General features: G+C 41.7%; 1 protein-coding gene across 1 annotated transcript; it reads right to left on the bottom strand.

Annotated features, from left to right (window-relative positions):
• Nucleotides 1-16,654: 16,654 nt before the first annotated feature.
• On the bottom strand, nt 16,655-18,494 carry LOC311037848 (UDP-N-acetylglucosamine transporter-like; the record flags this gene model as incomplete). The annotated part of the gene is made up of 2 exons (XM_084047138.1): nt 16,655-17,711; nt 18,472-18,494. The coding sequence occupies 2 exons, from the start codon at nt 18,492-18,494 to the stop codon at nt 16,655-16,657; spliced, it is 1,080 nt and encodes a 359-aa protein (XP_083903264.1).
• Between the last annotated feature and the right edge of the window lie 268 nt (nt 18,495-18,762).

The following is an 18,762-nucleotide window of genomic DNA, read 5'->3' as shown; positions in this document are numbered from 1 at the left end:
AGCAAGACACTTAACCCCTAACTGCTCCCTAGGTGGGATATTAATGGCACTTTACCAGTGCTCCTAATAGTTAGGACGGGAAAATGCAGAGGACAAATTTCACGTGCAAATGCACAGTGACAAATACCCCCAAAACAACTGGAGCGAACTAAATTATTATTAGTAATATAACTTTTCATATAAAAAAAGAATGTATGTCTATGCAATTCTACCATAGTTCTCTACGGCTTTCTACTGACATTATTTACTATATATTGAAAAACTGAAAGGTAGGGCTGGGCCATATGGGAAAACAAAATTGAATATCACAATATGCTTTGATCAACTTCCTCAATATCCTCAATATCGATAATATCATATTGGGACAATATATATTTTTTTCCCCCCGGAAATTGTGAAAATAGCAGGTCTACAAGCTCGTAGTGTAAAAAAAATGCTATTTAAAAAAAGTATAAAATAGGACTTGAGTGATTAAAACCAGTCAATACTTATGCCATATCACAATATTACGATATCTAGTCATGTGACCGATATAACATACATGGCTCAACCCTACTAAAAGGTTTACAAAACAAAACAAAACAATGTAATTCTCAACAGGCCAACTTAATTGAGGCCCATGGCCTTCATCACAATTAGCAAGCTGAATTGCCAGTGTGCAAATCTTCAACAGCAGGGAGATGTGAGACCCTTTGGCCCAAAGAGCAGCACACTGCCGTGCACCTTGTGAGATGTTTTCAAAGTACTGACAATGTATGCAAATCATGAGTGTCTTCGATGTTAATGGGGCTGAATCACCAGAGAACAGCATCTGGCCAAGCTGAATTTAAACTGCTAGCATACAGTGCCTGTACCAAATCCGATGGTTTGTCTCTCTAGCCATTTCACTGTGGGAAATGAAATGCCAACTAGGATGCCAACAGATTGGATGTTTGTGTTGTTAGCACTGAACACACACACTGTCAATCATGATTGATTGTCCAGGGTGCAGGGCAGATTAGAAGGCACTTTGCAGGTCTCTATCTTACTCTTGACAGAGAACAGGCATCTCTAGATTAGTCCTGTCCCTTTTTGTTCCTTTGTTAAGCCCTTTATCCGAAAGTGTACACTGTCCTTATTGGTAAGCCTTCCAGTAAGAAGGAGTTTTGTGATTAGGTTTAGACAGGGGCACCATAAAGAGGGGGATGGGTGCTTCCGGGGGCCCAGAGCTGGGCTGGGGCCCAGGAACACACCAGAGATTCCAGGCTAAAATACTTATATTTGGCATCCGTGAAGCATGAACGTGTGCCTACAGCTATTTCTTTGTGTCCAAAATGTCAGCGATTTTTTTGTTTTTTAAAGGTGCACCGTGTAGCATTTTGACACTTGTCACCAGTAAAAACAACTTGCCAAAGTGTTAATACAAGCAACATCATTCCCATAACCCAAAGGGACAGCTGCATATTTCTAAGCGATGACATTTCCATAATCCGGAGGGACATGTAGGCTGTCTAGATAACGCCCCATAACACCAAAGGGACGTACATATTGCAATTGGCTATTTGGTGGTTAAACAAAGTTGCTGGCCATAAGTAATGATTTAGCAGTGTAACTTTGGGATGCGTTAATGCTATTCATTAACGTGGGGTACTCGTACTATATAGTTGGGTACTCAAAAATAAAGTACTCATACTTGATATCGGTGCAACCCTAATGTTTAATATGTCACTTAAACTACTATCTACTATTATTAGTTAGCCCAGGAGCCCAGGTGTCAGGGGGCCCAGAATGTTCAAGCCAAGTCCCTGTTTAGATTATAACTGTTTTGGTATAATTGATACTATTTTACAATTCAAGATTCTATGGAAGAAGCACATTTAGACCTCTACAAGATCTCTACGTAGAATCTTAATTTGCAATGCATGCTATATCTATTAACACACCTACGTGACCTACCACCAACAGGACATTATGATGGACTTTTTGCTCCTGACGTGTAACAAATTGATGATCGTATGATGTTAGCATGCTGAGTGTAGGCATTTCTACTCTGCCCTTCTACATCACAGTCAAGTCAATTTCACCTCAGGGGAAAAAGTTTCATGAGGTGCTAGTTTGATGTATGGTTCATCAGCATCATTTATGACTGCCCTGTCGCTCCATCACTCAGTGAGATGGAGACATGCCAGCAGAATGTCTTCATGACCCCGACCTCTACCCAAGTCAGGGGCATAACAGGCAATCTTGTGCCATGCTACACAGAGATCGTGCAATGTTGGCGTGATGAAGAGCCGTCACCGTCATTAATGCCGGTGTTGCTGTTCTACACAAAACCAAACGTGCGTGCTTTTACAGTGTTGCGGAATCAGAGGCCTGGTGTTAAAAACAGTGACAGCGTTTCACAGCAGTTGTCTATACATTTCTATACATTTACAATAGGTCATCGCAGTTGCGGCCACTTCCGGGTTCCACTGCAAAATACTCAATGCATTTTTCCCATTGACATTTCCAAAAATATTTATATCAATTGATTTAAGCCTAGAATCAAGCCATCCAGGGTCCTGGTGAATCATGACCATTAAACATTTTTTTCTGTGATTTATTTTATTTTATATATAATTATATGATATACTATATTTAATAAATACTCTTTGTTTTGCCGTTTTCAAAAAAGTTTTTTCACAGAATCAAACGTTTTATGGTCATGATTCACCAGGACCCTGGATAGCTTGATTCTAGGCTTAAATGAATTGATATAAATATTTTTGGAAATGTCAATGGGAAAAATGCATTGAGTATTTTGCAGTGGAACCAGGAAGTGGGCGGGAACTGCGATGCCCTATAGCCTACACGTTTATTTACAAAATGTCTACACACGTAGCAGACCGCATTCACAGAAGCTCCGGTACCGAAGCATTTACCTTCACCGAGCAACATGGCTTTTTTTTTCAAATAAAAAGAGAAGGCTGGGCCTGGGCCGTGGCGTCGCGGTCCAGGCACCCTCGGTTGAAATCTCTTAACTGACAGCGTGTCGCGGGTTCGCGTCCCGTTCCTGACGACCTTTGCTGCGTGTCTTCCCCCATCTCTCTCCCCGTTTCCTGTCAGCCTACTTTCACTGTCCCTCTCCAAATAAAGCTATAAAAAGCCCCAAAAAAAATCTTAAAAAAAAAGAAAAAGAGAAGGCTGAATTTGTATTTAACTACTTACACATCTCTCTCTCTCTCTCTTTACACATTCACACAATACTGACTCAAAAGATGTTAGAGAGAGGGACAAGTTCAAGCGAAATGTTAAAGGATTTTTCGCCAGCAAAGCAGAATGCTGCTTCACCGTGTTTTTTATACATTGTAGGCACTTCAAGCAGGTCAGCACTAGACGACCTGAGGGGCGGTTTGGAACATATCACGGCTACACAGATGGCAATTAGGGGTTACGTGTCTTGTTCACGGACACTTCGGCACGTATTACTGGGCGGAGGGCGAACCGGTGATCTTCTGATATCCAGACGACCTCTCTACCCACTAAGCTACTACACCTTCCCCATGCCGGCCGTCCCTTCTACACAGACAGCAGGCAGAGTTCAATATTAGTATTATTTTATTGTATCATGGTAGGTATTTGTAAAGAATAGGATATAACACATTACCACCGGTGCATGTTGTCTAATGAACAAAACCACACACTGTTTCACATACAGCACCACATAATGACATTATTTAGTTTTATTATAATTAAATGTTTTAACCTGAAACTGAAGAGAGCATAAAAAGTATAAAAGTATAAAAAGTAACTAAAACCAATTAAATTTCACAAAGTCTGCCAAGTAAATATGCATTTACACAATTACCGTATTAAGTTCTAACCTAGACGACAGGTGCAGTAGCATGTCCAATTGCGAGCTACATTTTCTTTGGCAATGAAGAAGGTTTTTGGGTGCAAAACGATATTGCCAACTCTTGGGCAAGGGACTGAACATCACATGGGAGTAATTATCCACTTTAGAGTCCTAGCTGCATCGAGAAGAGAAAAAGAAGTAACATTCCCCCCACAATTACTTTTCATTGCTCTTCACATGCTAATGGAAAATCTACAAGCTCACAACACGGCACATTGTAAGCTTGTAGATCGGCTATTTTCGGTTAAGTTTAAGTAAAGATGTATGCTGTCGTGTAATTGAGGCATAATGTCGCTCACACTCATTACAATGCAAACAAACGGTTCATGTGGGGTGGGGGTCAATGATCCCCCCACCTGTTTGATCAAGCAGCTGTTGTGAGATAGCCCAGACCCGGCGACTCCAGGTTAAACAATAGAGTTGTAGATGCCATTCACACCTACAGCAGAGTGTCCCTGAGATCTATGCAAGCACCTGGTTCACAACACTCATGATTCTTACTTAGCTGTAGTATATATTTATTTAGTTACATTCTATATGTTTTTACTTGCATACTGGTATAAAATATAACCAGATACGACATTGCCAATCAGGTGCAGGAGTCTTAAGCCATCAACACCAACAAAGTTAATAATGTTTCTTTCTTTCTTCCAATACAGGTACAAGTCGTTTTTTTCACCATCCACCATCAACTTGAGTTAGAACAATTTTGATCGTTCTAACTCAAGTTGATGGTGGAGCCCACACCACAACTATAATTGCAGTGGTGGACAATATCATGATCACTTCCAGATCAACATAATCAATCTGAATTTACAGGGCGTCATGTTCAACACATCCCATTCAACACATCATCCACGTTCAACATATTTACAGAACATTATTGTTCATCAGTGTGGATGCTTACATCATTATTGTATCTTACTGGTGTGGACAGCCCTTTATGCTTCATTTATCAGGCTTTATTCTTCATACAGCTCTGAATAGACATGTCTCATCTGTGAGTATGTGTGTCAAACTGATCTTGCTGCCTCCTCAGTATTTTTTTTTGTCCATAATTGCCTCCTGTCAAAATGTGTGAGTGAGCTGATTGCAGGAAATAGGACAAGGCATACTTGCCCCTCATTAACCCGTCAGTCGGTGTAGCAGATGTGGCAGATTGAAAGATAGGGCAACACAAGCAGATACTTCCTCTTTAGCACACATACTTTCCCCCCATTATGCAAGTCAGTATTACATACGTTATATTAACTTATTAAGCCAACAGTTAAGCAAAGTCTTTGTAGTTAGGATAGGACACCTATATCCTTAATCATCTTATTAAAAAAGGGCAAGCCCTTGGAATCAACGGTGGAAATGATTGCTATGAAAATATTGGTCCTGAACTAATTGTCTTTTAAATTGTATTATCTTTGTCGCCTTACGCAACAACAGCCGTACACCTGGTCTAAAAACAACATTATTAAAAACCAGGAGAAAATCTTTTTTGAAATTAAACCTCCAGTATACAGGTGGTATTGCCCTCTGTATACAGTGCTGGAATGGTCATTGGGACACCTGGATGTCCATAAATTGCCATCTGGTTGAGTTTGCAGTCCCGCACAAATAGATTACAGAGGTTTCTACCTCCTACTCAGCCTACCTTTCTTCAAGACTGTTCATGGCACAGTATGTTGGCAGCAGATTGTGGAAATGAAACAATATAAATCACAAGCTTGATAAATCATCACACACAATGTTTACATTGGTTTCCCTACGGTGGTGTTTGTCAGATAATCTTGGAGGTACAAGAAGTGCTGAAACAAACTTTGGCAAGGCAATGTTTGTTCGTTTTCTCTGTAATCACGCCCACCCCCCACATCTGAAAATGTTGTGTGTAAGGGACCCCCCAGAAGAGAAGATTTGTGTAAAAAATAATATTATACACTTTCAAGTTTTTCAAAAATCTTCAAAAACAGCAGATGTACAAGCTCACAGCGCGTCACTTCGCTTTAAACGTTTTCTTCTTTTTTGTGTGTTTTTGGTCTCCCCTACGTCTCTTCTATTCCCAAAAATACCCCAGTTTGAACACTCAGGCTTTCACAGCAAATCTGGGGTTTTCTGTAAATTGGTCTCAAAACAGGCCAAACTGATTTGCACCCTGACGTGACGTCACGTCAGGGTGCAAATTGCTAAATTCAAGCCCTAATGGAAGTCACTTCAAACATACACTCCAGTCCAAAGCGGTAATTATGAGTCATGCTAAATATAATCCAAAGCAGTATTTGGGTTTTAACTTTCTTTCTTTCTTTCAATACAGGTACAAGTCAGTTTTTATCAAATGCACACAAACAAGCAGATGAATAATGGCATTTGTTTTCCCTTAATGTAAACAAATATCAGACACTTCTACTTTAAGACCTTATAGCCTAGTGAGCATGTGGCACTTTGCTGATGCATCAATACGAGACATAATGTAGAGCAACAAGGGCAAGAGGACACAAAAGCAAATTAGGGAAATCTAAAAGGGAGGTGTCAGCATGCCAGCTTGTTTTTAAATGGTTGACAAACCATGATTCGGTCGAACCTTATTAATAAAGTCTCACATGTCATGAACATTGAATTAATGAATATCTGAGAATATCTGTTTAGTTTTTGTTTCATTTTGAGGGCGGTTGAAGTATTCCTTTTCACATATCTTCATTTACATCTGAGCAGATGGTGCTTGCATAAAAAAAAGCATGCCACCCAGCAATCATATGTGCAATAAATGATTCTGCTTAAGTTCCTGTGGATTGAGTACAGATGGTGTGGTGATCATGCTGCCTGAGTCCATGGGCACATGTTAGACATACTGTTCTTATGGGGACTTTTAGTACTGGCCATGCCACTGCCAAACACCAAAACACAAGACACCAGTGAATCACAGTGGAAAGGTTTTATCGATAGTTCATTTTATTTGTTTTTACAAGGCCAGATGGTGCTGAGAGAATGACTATGGTCAAGCACAATTCACTGCCAGAAGAAGACTTGTAAGTCTAGACATGCTTGTAACTTTTTGTTTGAGTGCACTTAAATATATATATTTTTTGTCCACAGGCACACTCAGTTTATGTGGTGGTTTTCCAAACAAGGGTAAGCGGTGCTTTACAAATCAAAATAAACATTACAGGAATACTACTGTATGGAAGGTATGCAAAGTAAATATATGTATAATACTGTACAATCAAACAGTATACTTCGCCAGTTCGGGGCAGCATCAGTCCATACTAACAGACCAGCTTTGTTTTAGAATAGATGAAGATATTGTACGAATTTCAACCCGACGCACACTACTTTGTGCGACTGGTCCCTGAATCGGTGTGAAGTAGATAATACTCAGACCTACACCAACCTGTGTCTTTGATGGTTTTTATTTACTAACACAAATACAAACATACATTAACACACCCAGCAGCCAATCGTGCTGCTAAGCGGCCAGTCAACTCAACTACTATCTTAGTCAACTACGATCCTGCCAGTAGGCTCACATTCTACTAACAAGATCTAACCAGGTCAGGCAGTCAGGTCAGACAGACAGGTCTGACAGACAGTCAGGTCAAACAGGTTTTAAACCTACAGAAAGATTGAAACACAGAAACAATAATACAATATTACCGACATGAATCTTCACACAAACAATAAACATATCAGCATATATGACCATTCATCTTTGTGTATCAAGAGCTTTTCTACTTACTACTGATCTGTTGAGGGACTCCAAGAAACTGAGTTCTCAGTGACTCTGCCACACAGACCCACACAAAGGATGTTGCCTCCCACCAGAGATCATGCCCACCCCCCAAGGTGGCCTGGTTCTCTCTCTCTTTCCTGATAAGACTTTAAGGAATTTTTATGACCTCAGAAAATCTAAGCAAGGACCCCCAATATGTGCCTTTACTCACTGGGCAAATACGATGAGCACCTCGCAAGTGTCTTTCTCCTCCCCCCTAACATAGGCATCAAGCATGTCATTTGAGCCTCTCTCTCTCTCCTCTTCGAGATAAGGGAATGGTAAGGAATTTACGACCCACACACTCTGAGAAAGGACCCAACTTATGAGACCTTATAGAGCTGCCTCAGTTAATGACTCCAAACAGGCAGTATTAACCTTCATATATGTATGTATTTTACCTATGCCTTTATATGTCGGCCTACCACACTGGTATAATCCTAAATAAGCAGTAAATACACACATAATTATAATCATAATAATATTACAGGCGCTGAAGGCATGGAAAACCTAACAGATATCATATGGTCTAATAGTGACAGTGACATTTTAATTCATGTCATTAATGCAAGATTGTTTTACTTTTTGTGATGGTTACTATTGATGTGTTGGAAATATAATGTAAATTGGCATCCAGGGAGTGTGTGTACACAGTTTCGCTGCGATCAAGCCAACCGTGCCGGAGATTAGCTGATCACAGACCGAGGGGGTGACGGACACACAGACACACAGAGACACGGACGGACTGACAGAGTGCAAAATACAGTCTCGGCCATGCCTTTCGGCCTGGCGGAGACAATGAAGTGTTTTGCCTGAACTACTCCTTTAAGTAAGTACCAATACCACTACAAAAAAGTACAAGTAAGACGCGCGAACGCTGGAAGCGAACGCAGCTCGAAAATATTGTGTATTTACGGACTTTGTGTGTGTGTGTGTGTGTGTGTGTGTGTGTGTGTGTGTGTGTGTGTGTGTGTGTGTTTGTGTTTTGACTGTAGTTGCACTCTGGCGCACTCTGTCGGCCGCACCCAGGCAGTGCACTGCACACAGACACACACACACACACACACACACACACAAGCCGAGCAGACTTTCATAGTAAGCTCCACTTGGGCGGAGGCGCGCGTTCGCAAAAAGGCCTGTATTTAAAATGTCACTTATGTAAAAGTACAAACGCACTGGTATCAAAATACACTTACAAGTAGCAAAGATCAGAGGGGCAAATTGATTCCTGATTACACCACCCATGTGCAAAGAAACGGTCAAAATGATTAAAAGTCAAACAGGATTCAACAATCAATTGGATTCAGTGAGATATGGGAACTGAAACATCCCTTTGCAGTTGCACGCGTGGCAGTTAAATATGTTCCTGATATCACACGGCAGAATATCAGAATATTTGAATTTCCCTCAAGATATATGAGTTTTGTTTGGTTGGCCCAGTAGGGTTTGATGAGTAATTGCATGGTGGACAGGAAACCTCTCTGGTTCCCTAATTTGAGATTAAAGCAACATTAATATGGAAATTATAATGTTGAACAAAAACTTCCAATCATCATGTCACACCATTCTGCTAAAGTTTTAGCAGGTTGTTTCACATTTCCGTCATGTCTTATTCATTAATTATAATAACACTATAATAAGGGCTAGGGCGGAGGCATATATAACCCTTATTATAATAATTTAGAGAATGTATTTAGATGTTAAAGTCTCCCCAAAGGGATATTCAACAGGTAACAAACTACAGTAACTACTACTACTAGCGTCCCAATTGTGGGTATGTCATAATAGGGGAACATTCAGTGAAAATATAGGCGAACATTCGCCAAAAATAGCCGATCTACAAGGTCAGTGACGCGCAGTGAGCTTGTAGCTTTGGTGTATATATAGGTTCATAGGTTCGGTATTTGTACTGCGACCCCCATCCAGTTATTACACTGGCGCCGGGCACAGTCCAGAGCAAAAGAAAAGAAAGACAATATATAGCCTGAGGAACCGAATACAGTATAACCATTTCTCCATTGAACTCAAAGGACGTAGCCGCCATGTTCTTTCCCGTCACTCTAGTACTTTGAATGGTGTGCTCGTTCTATATAAAGAAAAAGGAGGCGCCAAGTAATAGACCCCTGTGACACCAGTCAATGAAGTATAGGGTTTAAATGGTTAAATGTGACTACGTGTACACACATGAGCAGTCCCCCCCACATCATGGTGATAGGTGATAGATGCACTCGCATCTCAAATACAAGAAACACATTTCTCGCACAATACTCAACTAGATGCAACATCAAGTGAAAAGGCTGTCTGTACTCAGCATTATACTATCTTATATATTTTTACCATCTTAGATATTCAAACATAGATCGTATACACAAAAGTAAGACCAGCTGGCACCATAAAAGATCTAAGTCAATCCATTAACTGAGTCCATCCCTGGTGCATTGTTCTACCACAGTTTTCTTTTTAATAAAAGCTGATCTTGTTCAACACCAATGTTTCTTAGTGGGGAGATGTTATGAAGTGCGTTTTTGAAATGTTTTGCCACAGGACGTCTTTCATCACTGTTTCTTATTGCACATATTGCTCTCCCGTCCTGTCAACCTCTATTTGGCTTTGCCACATTTAACCACTTTAAACCTGGCATTGCCATTTTGGGCATGTCGTTATAGGTGAAATGTTGTATTTATGATTTTCTTTCTTGTACGGAAATATATCCACAAAAAAAGGCCATTTTGACAGGTGCAGCTCTGTGGCTAATAGTTAAAATGGGTTATATGCATGCATATCCCCATAAGGATCAATAAAGTAACTTAAGGACATCCGTGCCCATGCAAAGACCGGGTTTCCTGTCCTGGCAGCAGTGCCTTCAGCTTGGCCGGGTGATCCAATGAACACATTTTGGCAAGTTCGGTGTTCAATGGTGGGAAGCCAGCAAGGAAATGTGTTCTTCATCGCTGCACTAGCGACTCCTACAGGTTGGCCAGGGTGTCTGTTCAGTGTTCACTGGTGAGGGAAGATAGCTTGAACCTCAGTAAGCTCTCAGTGAAACTCCTCACCGTCAGGTTTAAAAGAAGCGGCTGGTGAATCCACGTGAATCAGAGCAGGCAGGGCTGGCACAAAACGGAAGGCTTTAAGAGTAGAGGTTTTAAATAAACACCAAATAAAAAAATAAAGCCAGTAAAGGGAAAATGTTATTGTACAATATGGCCAACAGCAGTGGTTCTCAACCTTTTCAGGCCATGACCCTCCCAAAAAAAACATATTTGAACTGGGGACCCCCCACACTGACAAGCACTTGTAATTGTAGGAGTTGAGGCATTACATTTTGTTTGACGCCATTCCACAATGTAACTAGAAAAAGTGCTCCAGGTCTCTGCCAGGTCGTAGGTTAGTGTGAGCCAGCAATGTTTGGAATTCGCCAATCAGGCTGGAATGGGAAAAATTGGACGGATCGGACGGATCCGTCTTGATGACTTGACTAAAGAGATAACATGTACCAATTAGCGTGATGCTTGGACAACATTTGTAGGAGTAATATTAAAAAAATGTTTTGCAAAAATGGGCCTCCTGGTGGCGCTATTATTTGGCAATGTTGAAAGGGTGCCATTTGTTCCTCAACATAGTGCCAATGTGCGTGCAAAGTTTCACCGCAATCGGACGCTGCGTTCATGATTTGCGGCAATACGGAAATAATCTGTATTGTATGATCCTTTAAGTTACAGGCTGACACTGGCCACTGTTCTATTATAATTACTGATGTACGTGCAGCCTTTAATATAGCTGATCTCAGCATTCTAATAAACTGCCTCAGAGATAGTAGAGGTATTAGGCATAATATCCGTAGTCACACACTGTTTTCTGTTGCTTTGGGTAACTGTCTCCTCTTCTGCCCAAGTTAACTTTGGCGTGCTACAAGGCCCCACTCTTATATTCAACTGTACATGCTTTCTCTAAGCGTAAATGAGGCGTACACACACTCCATTTCCTTTCATTGTTATGTGGATCTTCCCATAAAATACCATGATTCCCGTAGCATAGCCTCTCTTAATAACTGTCTACATGGTATTAAATGTTGGAAGTACCGGAATTATTTTTTATTATGTAGGCCCAATCTCAGTATCCACCCTGTGCCCTGAGCGCTGAACCCTCACAGACTTTAATTAATGTCACCTGCAAATTCAGCATAAATGCTTGAGTACAAGAGAGTGCAATGGCTCAAAATGTTATAAATAGGACTTGGGAGAGATAATGTGAACATCCACACACGTTATACTCTGCCAGTGAAACTCCTTACTGGGAGACTAGAGACTGAAGAACTAATCTGTCCCTAAATAGACAGTGGGTCTTGGGCTTCTAATCATAGGGGCATCTTAAAGCTGCTATATATTGTCAAATGGTCCAATGAAGCAGTGGTTCTCAAACTTTTCTATGTCAAGGACCCCCAAATAAATATGTATTTTAGCGCTCATTCATTGCATACATCACATTTTATACAGGATTTTTGTTGTTGTTTTTAGTTTAAAACATAAGCTTTTTTTTAATGAGCAGAAGTGCACAACAGGTCGACCCACAACATGGCTATTTTCAAAAAGGCAATGCATATAGTATAGGGCTAAAGTGGTTAAATTGATCGGGATGCTCCAATGCTATATTAACTTTTTTTTTCTAGGGACCCCCTAGAACCCCCTCAAGGACCCAAGGGGGTCTCCGGAACCCACTTCTATATTGTGTGATTGTGGCCAAAAGGGAAACATTTTCAATTCAATCGATTATAGCGATTTGTTTCAAAAAGTCACTGTTTTAGCGTTATTTTCTGTACTTCAGATGTTGCCTTTTGTGATGAGATCATAGTAAATGTTTCCTGCAGATAATTATTCTCAAAGCAATGCTGTACTGTGGCCCAGTACTTCAGCTCTGGTGTCTTTCTACAGGAACTGTGTAGTGTGGGTAGCAACTGGATACAGATACATTATTCAGATTGAACAGATAATGCATTCTAAACAGATACAAATATAATCCAAAATTTTGCCCTAATAGGCTATTTCTTTAGTTTTTTTCTGAACAGAACTGACTTTTTTTTTAAATGATGAATGATGTAAAACAGTGATTTTTCTGCCTTTATCACATCCCTGTTAATATGTTTCCTGATTGGGCGCTCGGGTGGCACAGTGCTAAGGTGCCAGCCCACCACTGCGGTGGTTATGCTACAGTATGTCGAGCGTCTACACGAAAAACAATTGGCCCGCGTTCGGGGAGAGAAGCGGGGAGGGTGATAATTGTCACCGCGTGTACTCCTACAGGCTGGGGTGGCACCCGACAGCTGTCAGCAGGGAGTGCTGGGCGGGAGGACTAGGGTGAAGGCTCTACGTCCTCCCGGTGGAGGCTCCTCACTGATAGGTGAGTCATTAGGAAACAACAGCAGTGTCAACAGAGAAATGTGTGTGTGGAGAAATCAATTGGCATAACGACTAAATTGGGCAGAAAAAGGGTAAAAAAAAATCATAAATAAAAATTTCCAAAACAATTAAACCTCATTTAGCAAACAGAGCTGTGGATTCACAATCTACAGCGAAGCCTGCAACGTAGGCAACAAGTAAACAAGGATAAATAGGAGACAAATTTCAAATGCGAAATGTCAAATTATGCCAAACACAAATACATGAAATGCCTTCACTGGCACAATCTGGCTGTACGAGATTTGCATGAATTTAATGTCAACAACACATTTACACTGACATTCAAACCATGGCATTGCTGTTCATCCAGCTTTGTAGATGTGAGAGAAGGTTACTCTTTGACTTTAAATTCCTTAGGACTGCTGGTATGCGCATGAGACTGATTTGAGAACATTTGAGAGTGTGTGCACCTCTGTCCCTAGAGAAGAGTAAATTATGTCAAATAATCAGTATTATGGCCTATTGGCAGCATGCACACAATGTTTGCAGCTGATCAGACAGCGGTTTGTGAGATTAGCTCAAACCACACTGTAAAATAAAGGCTACAAACTGTTGGTCAAGATGACGACATTTAACCCATTCAATCTGGGAATGCATCTGTGTAATTTTAAGATTTCTTTGGATATTCAAAAATAGCAGATCTACAAGCTTATAGTGGTCTAGCTCACTATGAGCTATAAGCAATACTCGGTGCTGCGCTATGAGCTTGTAGATTTCCTTATTTCTATCGTGACATTTTTGCAAATCTTTGAATAGATATAATATATATATATATATATTTAAAGACAACATTTTTAACTCCAATATTTGCTTCTGGGGGGTCCATCGAACAAAATATTTTTAGATGGGGGTCCGCGGCCAAATGCATATAATTTTGGGGGTCCTTGACATGAAAACGTTGGCGTACCACTGATAGCAACATTGTTAGGATTTAGAAAACATTTTTAGATGTATTTGGCCACGGACCCCCACCTCAAAATATTTTGTTCCGGGGACCCCCAGAAGCAAAGATTTGAGTGAAAAATGTTTAAAATATATATTCAAAGATTTGCACACATTTTCACGATTTCTCAAAAATAGCAGATCTACAAGCTCATAGCACGCCAATATGAGCGTGTAGATTTGCTATTTTTGAAACGCCAAAGACATCTAAAAGGACACAGATGCGTTCCCGGATTGAATGGGTTAAGATTAACTCTGATTTCTGTGGAGGCTTAACACTGGAGGAGTGGGTAGAGCAAAATGCATATCTCCTGGAAACATCCACCTTACAAGGATGACACGCAGAGTCGCAGAAAAATGAGATTGATGAACTTGAAATGAAGTGAACACCATTAAACTGTATCATCCTGTATCTATGTTTCATCGTTATTGCAGTGCTGTCGTGACAACTGAATTTCCCTCGGGATCAATAAAGCTCCATCTATCTAAACAAACTAAATGGACCGTCAAATACTTTGATGACTGATGTCAGGAAAAGGTGCAGTTTTAAATCTTACAGCATCAAAGGTGTGGGTCAGTGAACTTTTGTGAGATTTCTGTCTGTTTTGTGAGATTTGCGTCAGATATGGCGAAGGATCACAGGCAGAGCTGCACAAAGATAAGACTGACAAACAAAGAAAACATTGAAATGTAAACTACTACACATAGCAACCGCCTTGTTTGTGCCCGTAGTCAGGGAGGGAATTGTTTTTGTCATGGAATTGTAGGTTTTAAAATGTAATATTTGCACAGAGAACATCATGGATGAACACTTTCCTTTTTTTGCAGAAAAGAAACGATGCACCAGAGATCCATATTTTTGGACTGTTTACGCCAAAGTGGTTGTTGTTTCAATGGATTGAATCTAATTTACCAAAGTGCAGTTTCCCTAAGTATTGATGAATAAACTGGAAGGGTGCCCACATTTTTGTACGTCCAACATTTCATTTGTACTTCTATTGTTTTACTCTTTTTAAATTAGTCGTAAGTATTATTAACTAGAGGAGCGCAGATCGTCGCCAGGCCAGGTACCTACCCATGGCCCACAACGTTTGGAAGGCAGTCAAATCCAACTGGAATAGAACCTGTAAAATCTTAATGATACATCTTGATCGCATGACTCCACAGATAATATGTAGTACCCATTTGTGTGAGTTTTGGACTGAATTTGTAGGAGTAGCCGTGAGCTGTAGTTTTTCTGCTAAGGGCTGTGGGGGGGGGGGGGTGTCCACTCAAGGCAGTGAAATGATTATTCTAGCCATAAGATGGCGATGCACTCTAGCATACTCTAGCATGTATGTATACAGTAGCATAGACACCTTGGCAGAAGACTACCTTGGCAGAAGACTGGTGTAGTTAGGAATGATGCCATCAGTGACACTACTCACCTGAGCGTGTCATCAGGTGAGGTGTTTGGCCCCGCCCAGAAAAACTGCTCTCAGCAGGAAATGTCCAAAACAGGGCACTTAATGCTAAGTCTCTCAGCAACATCCTCTACTATGTTAAATGTAAGTTATGTGTTGAATTGGGATGGCTTTGGATTGCAAGCAGTTTGTGTGCATTGCGAACACACACACATATACTGTACACTGTAGGTCAGTGTAATATATAATGTGCTATTTAAATAGCGGGTACATACTGCGCTGAGGGACTGCGCCAGACTTAAGACCAGGTCAGGGCTGGTCTAAGGCACAATTCATTTTAGAATTTTCTCACCCCACCTAAGATCGCAATATGCCAACAATTTGCCTGGCCAGTGGCCACACCGCATTGAACGTCGTTAACCGCTAAATGCTCCCCATGCACTCACCTGATCAGCCCACTACTGGGTCAAATGCAGAAAAAGAATCAACAAATGTCCTTTTTTATACCTTTCCTGTAAGTACATGCACTCTCTATTATTCTTCAGCAGATGCCCGTTTTCCGTTCTGGCTCTTGTAGTGTCAGCCTGTGATTGAATTGTATGTGTATATTAAGCTTCTGCTTTAGTTGTGCCCCACAACACTAGGATTAGATCATAATCTTTTCTGCTGCGGAAGCACTCTGTCAGGCCCTTAGAGAGCTCCGTGTGCTCACCTTGATCTAGTCCCTGGCCAACCTGAATTAGCCTGTGGGAGCCATTATCACTGTTTAATTGGGCTAACAGTTAATGCCAACTGATGCCCTGAATTGCTAGTCAGTCTTAGCTTTTGGCAGTCTGATTGGATCAATTTATATAAGACAAATGTAAGGTAAAAAAAACAAATGATTCACTGCTAATTGGTGGAATTCAAGATTCAAGATTCAATCTTTTTACTGTTACATTTTATATATAAGTATTTGGTTTTGGTTGTTGAACATTGTAACATCAATAACAACTAGAAAAAGTGCTCCTCGGAGCACAGGTCTCCGCCAGGTCAGGTAGGTTAGTGTGGGCCAGCAATGTTCGGAATTCGCCAATCAGGCTGGAATGTGAAAAATCGGACGGATCGGACGGATCCATCTTGATCACTTGACTGAAGATATAATGTGTATCGATTTGCATGATGTTTGGATAACATTTGTTGGAGTAATTATAAAAAAAAATGTTTTGCAAAAATCAGGTGGTAATAAAGCTCAAACCTGGATTCTCCGGCCATCTATATTTTGGGGGCGATTGGCAGCAGGACTGCGCTCGTAGCTGTAGAGAAACGTGGCAGCAATGACCAGAATTGCTCCTGGGAAGAAAAGACTAGTGGGATGAAAGTCATCTAGCCAGAAATATGAAATGAATGCGGTCAAGATGATTGACAGGGAGGTAGCAAACCCTTTGAGGATGTTGTCGGCATATTTTATGACGGCCGATATAAGCAGGCCACCCAGAGCCTGCAAGACTATGACTATGCACGTGATGCTGTTGTAGCCTTGAAATATTCCAGACTCTCTCACCCTGCGTCCATCATACACCATCATCCCAACAGAGCCAAACGCAACGCTGAACAAACCGAGCTGTATATTACGGACCAACAGGCTGCTTTTGGTCTTCTTCACGATCTTCTCAAAGTAAACCCCGGCAAAACCACTGGTGATGCTGGCGATCAGCACAGCCGCCAGTCCTATGAACTGGGTGCCTGCTGATGGCTGGTTCAGTGGGCCTGTAGAGACGACTGGTCCAGTGGGCCACTGGACCAGCACTACACCGACCATCAGCATGAGCATGGAGAGCCACTGGTGGATCCGGAGCCTCTTTCCCAGCATGGAGACCGAGAACAGCGCGGTGGTGAGGATCTTCAGCTGATACGTCACCTGGTAGGTGGCAGTGTCCAGGTTGGACAAAGCAGCATAGAGCAGATTGTTCTGCAGGGTGTAGATGCCGGCGGGAATGGCCAACTTCAGGGTCTCCATGGGTTTACCCACAATCTCCTCCTTGAATACACGGTGTAATGACTGGACACTGAACCGCTGCTCTCCGAAGATGAACAGAACGCAGGTGAAGATCTTGAGCAGCTCGGCCGACACCACGGCAGAGGTTGCCAGGTAGCAGGGCCCGTCCTCCTGCTGGGTGCGCGAGTAGCGTACGGTGAGCACCAGTGTCACAATCTGCACCACCAGCACTGCTAGTGACACGTATTTTCCGGCACGACCCGTTGCCGCAGAAAGGGACCAATGTAGTTTAAACCGTGTGTTTTTCTGTCTTTTATGCTCATGAATATGGTCATGTCTGACGTCACAGTACTGACGTGCCAAACGTCAGCGTAAACCGGCATTGTACTAGTGTGTGACGTCAGACTGGAGCTCGATCAGCAAGAGAGATGAGAGAGACTGGGAAGAGGAGAGGAAGGCAGAGCCTATTTCACCTATGCAACTAGAAAAATTGCTCCTCGGAACACAAGTCTCCGCCAGGTCAGGTAGGTTATTATGGCCTCCTGGTGGCACTATAACAGGCCAATGTGAAAAGGGTGGCATTTCTTCCTTGGCCTAGTGGGAATGAGTGTGAAAGATTTCACGGAAATCGCACACTGCGTTCATGATTTGAGGAATTTTGTTCAAAACGGACCTATCCTGCAAACTTTGGAAGGCAATCTTAGCCAATCAGGATAGAATATGGAAAATCGGACAGCTCCGTGTTGATCACATTGCTATAGAGATACTGTGTACCGATTTGCATGTTTTTTGGACAATCTGTAGGAGTAATATCCAAAAATGTGTTTTGCAAAAGTCAGCCTCATGGTGGCGCTATGACAGGCTAATCTTAAAAATGTGGGGCAGAGGTTCTGCTGTGGCATCCAGGGAGTGTGTGTGCACAGTTTCACAGCGACCGGGCCAACGGTGGCGAAGAGTAGCTGCCGGCAGACGGACGGACACACGGACGGACAGGGGGCAAAACATACTCTCTCGCCATGCCTTTCGGCCTGGCGGAGACAACTAGGTCTCCGCAAGACCGGGTTTCCTACCGAGGGCCCACAAACTTGGTCATAGCCACTTGGAATGGGATCTGAACAGTCAAACTCTTACATTTTGATCATATGACCCCAGAGAGTATCGATTTGTGTGAGGTTTGGACAAAATATGTAAGAGTACATTACATTACATTACAGTCATTTAGCAGACAATAAAAAGTGTGTTTTGAAGAAAATACTATGGCAGAAGATGTAATCTGAAATAAACAGGGCCTATAAGTTGCATCATGATCTAAGGAAGGAAAATATTGATTGTACGACCTACGGTTCAAGAGTTATAGGCCA

Source organism: Gymnoscopelus microlampas (genome assembly GCF_963454915.1).
Source record: "Gymnoscopelus microlampas genome assembly, chromosome: 21".
Classification (NCBI taxonomy): domain Eukaryota; kingdom Metazoa; phylum Chordata; class Actinopteri; order Myctophiformes; family Myctophidae; genus Gymnoscopelus; species Gymnoscopelus microlampas.
This window is presented reverse-complemented; position numbering and strand designations above follow the sequence as displayed.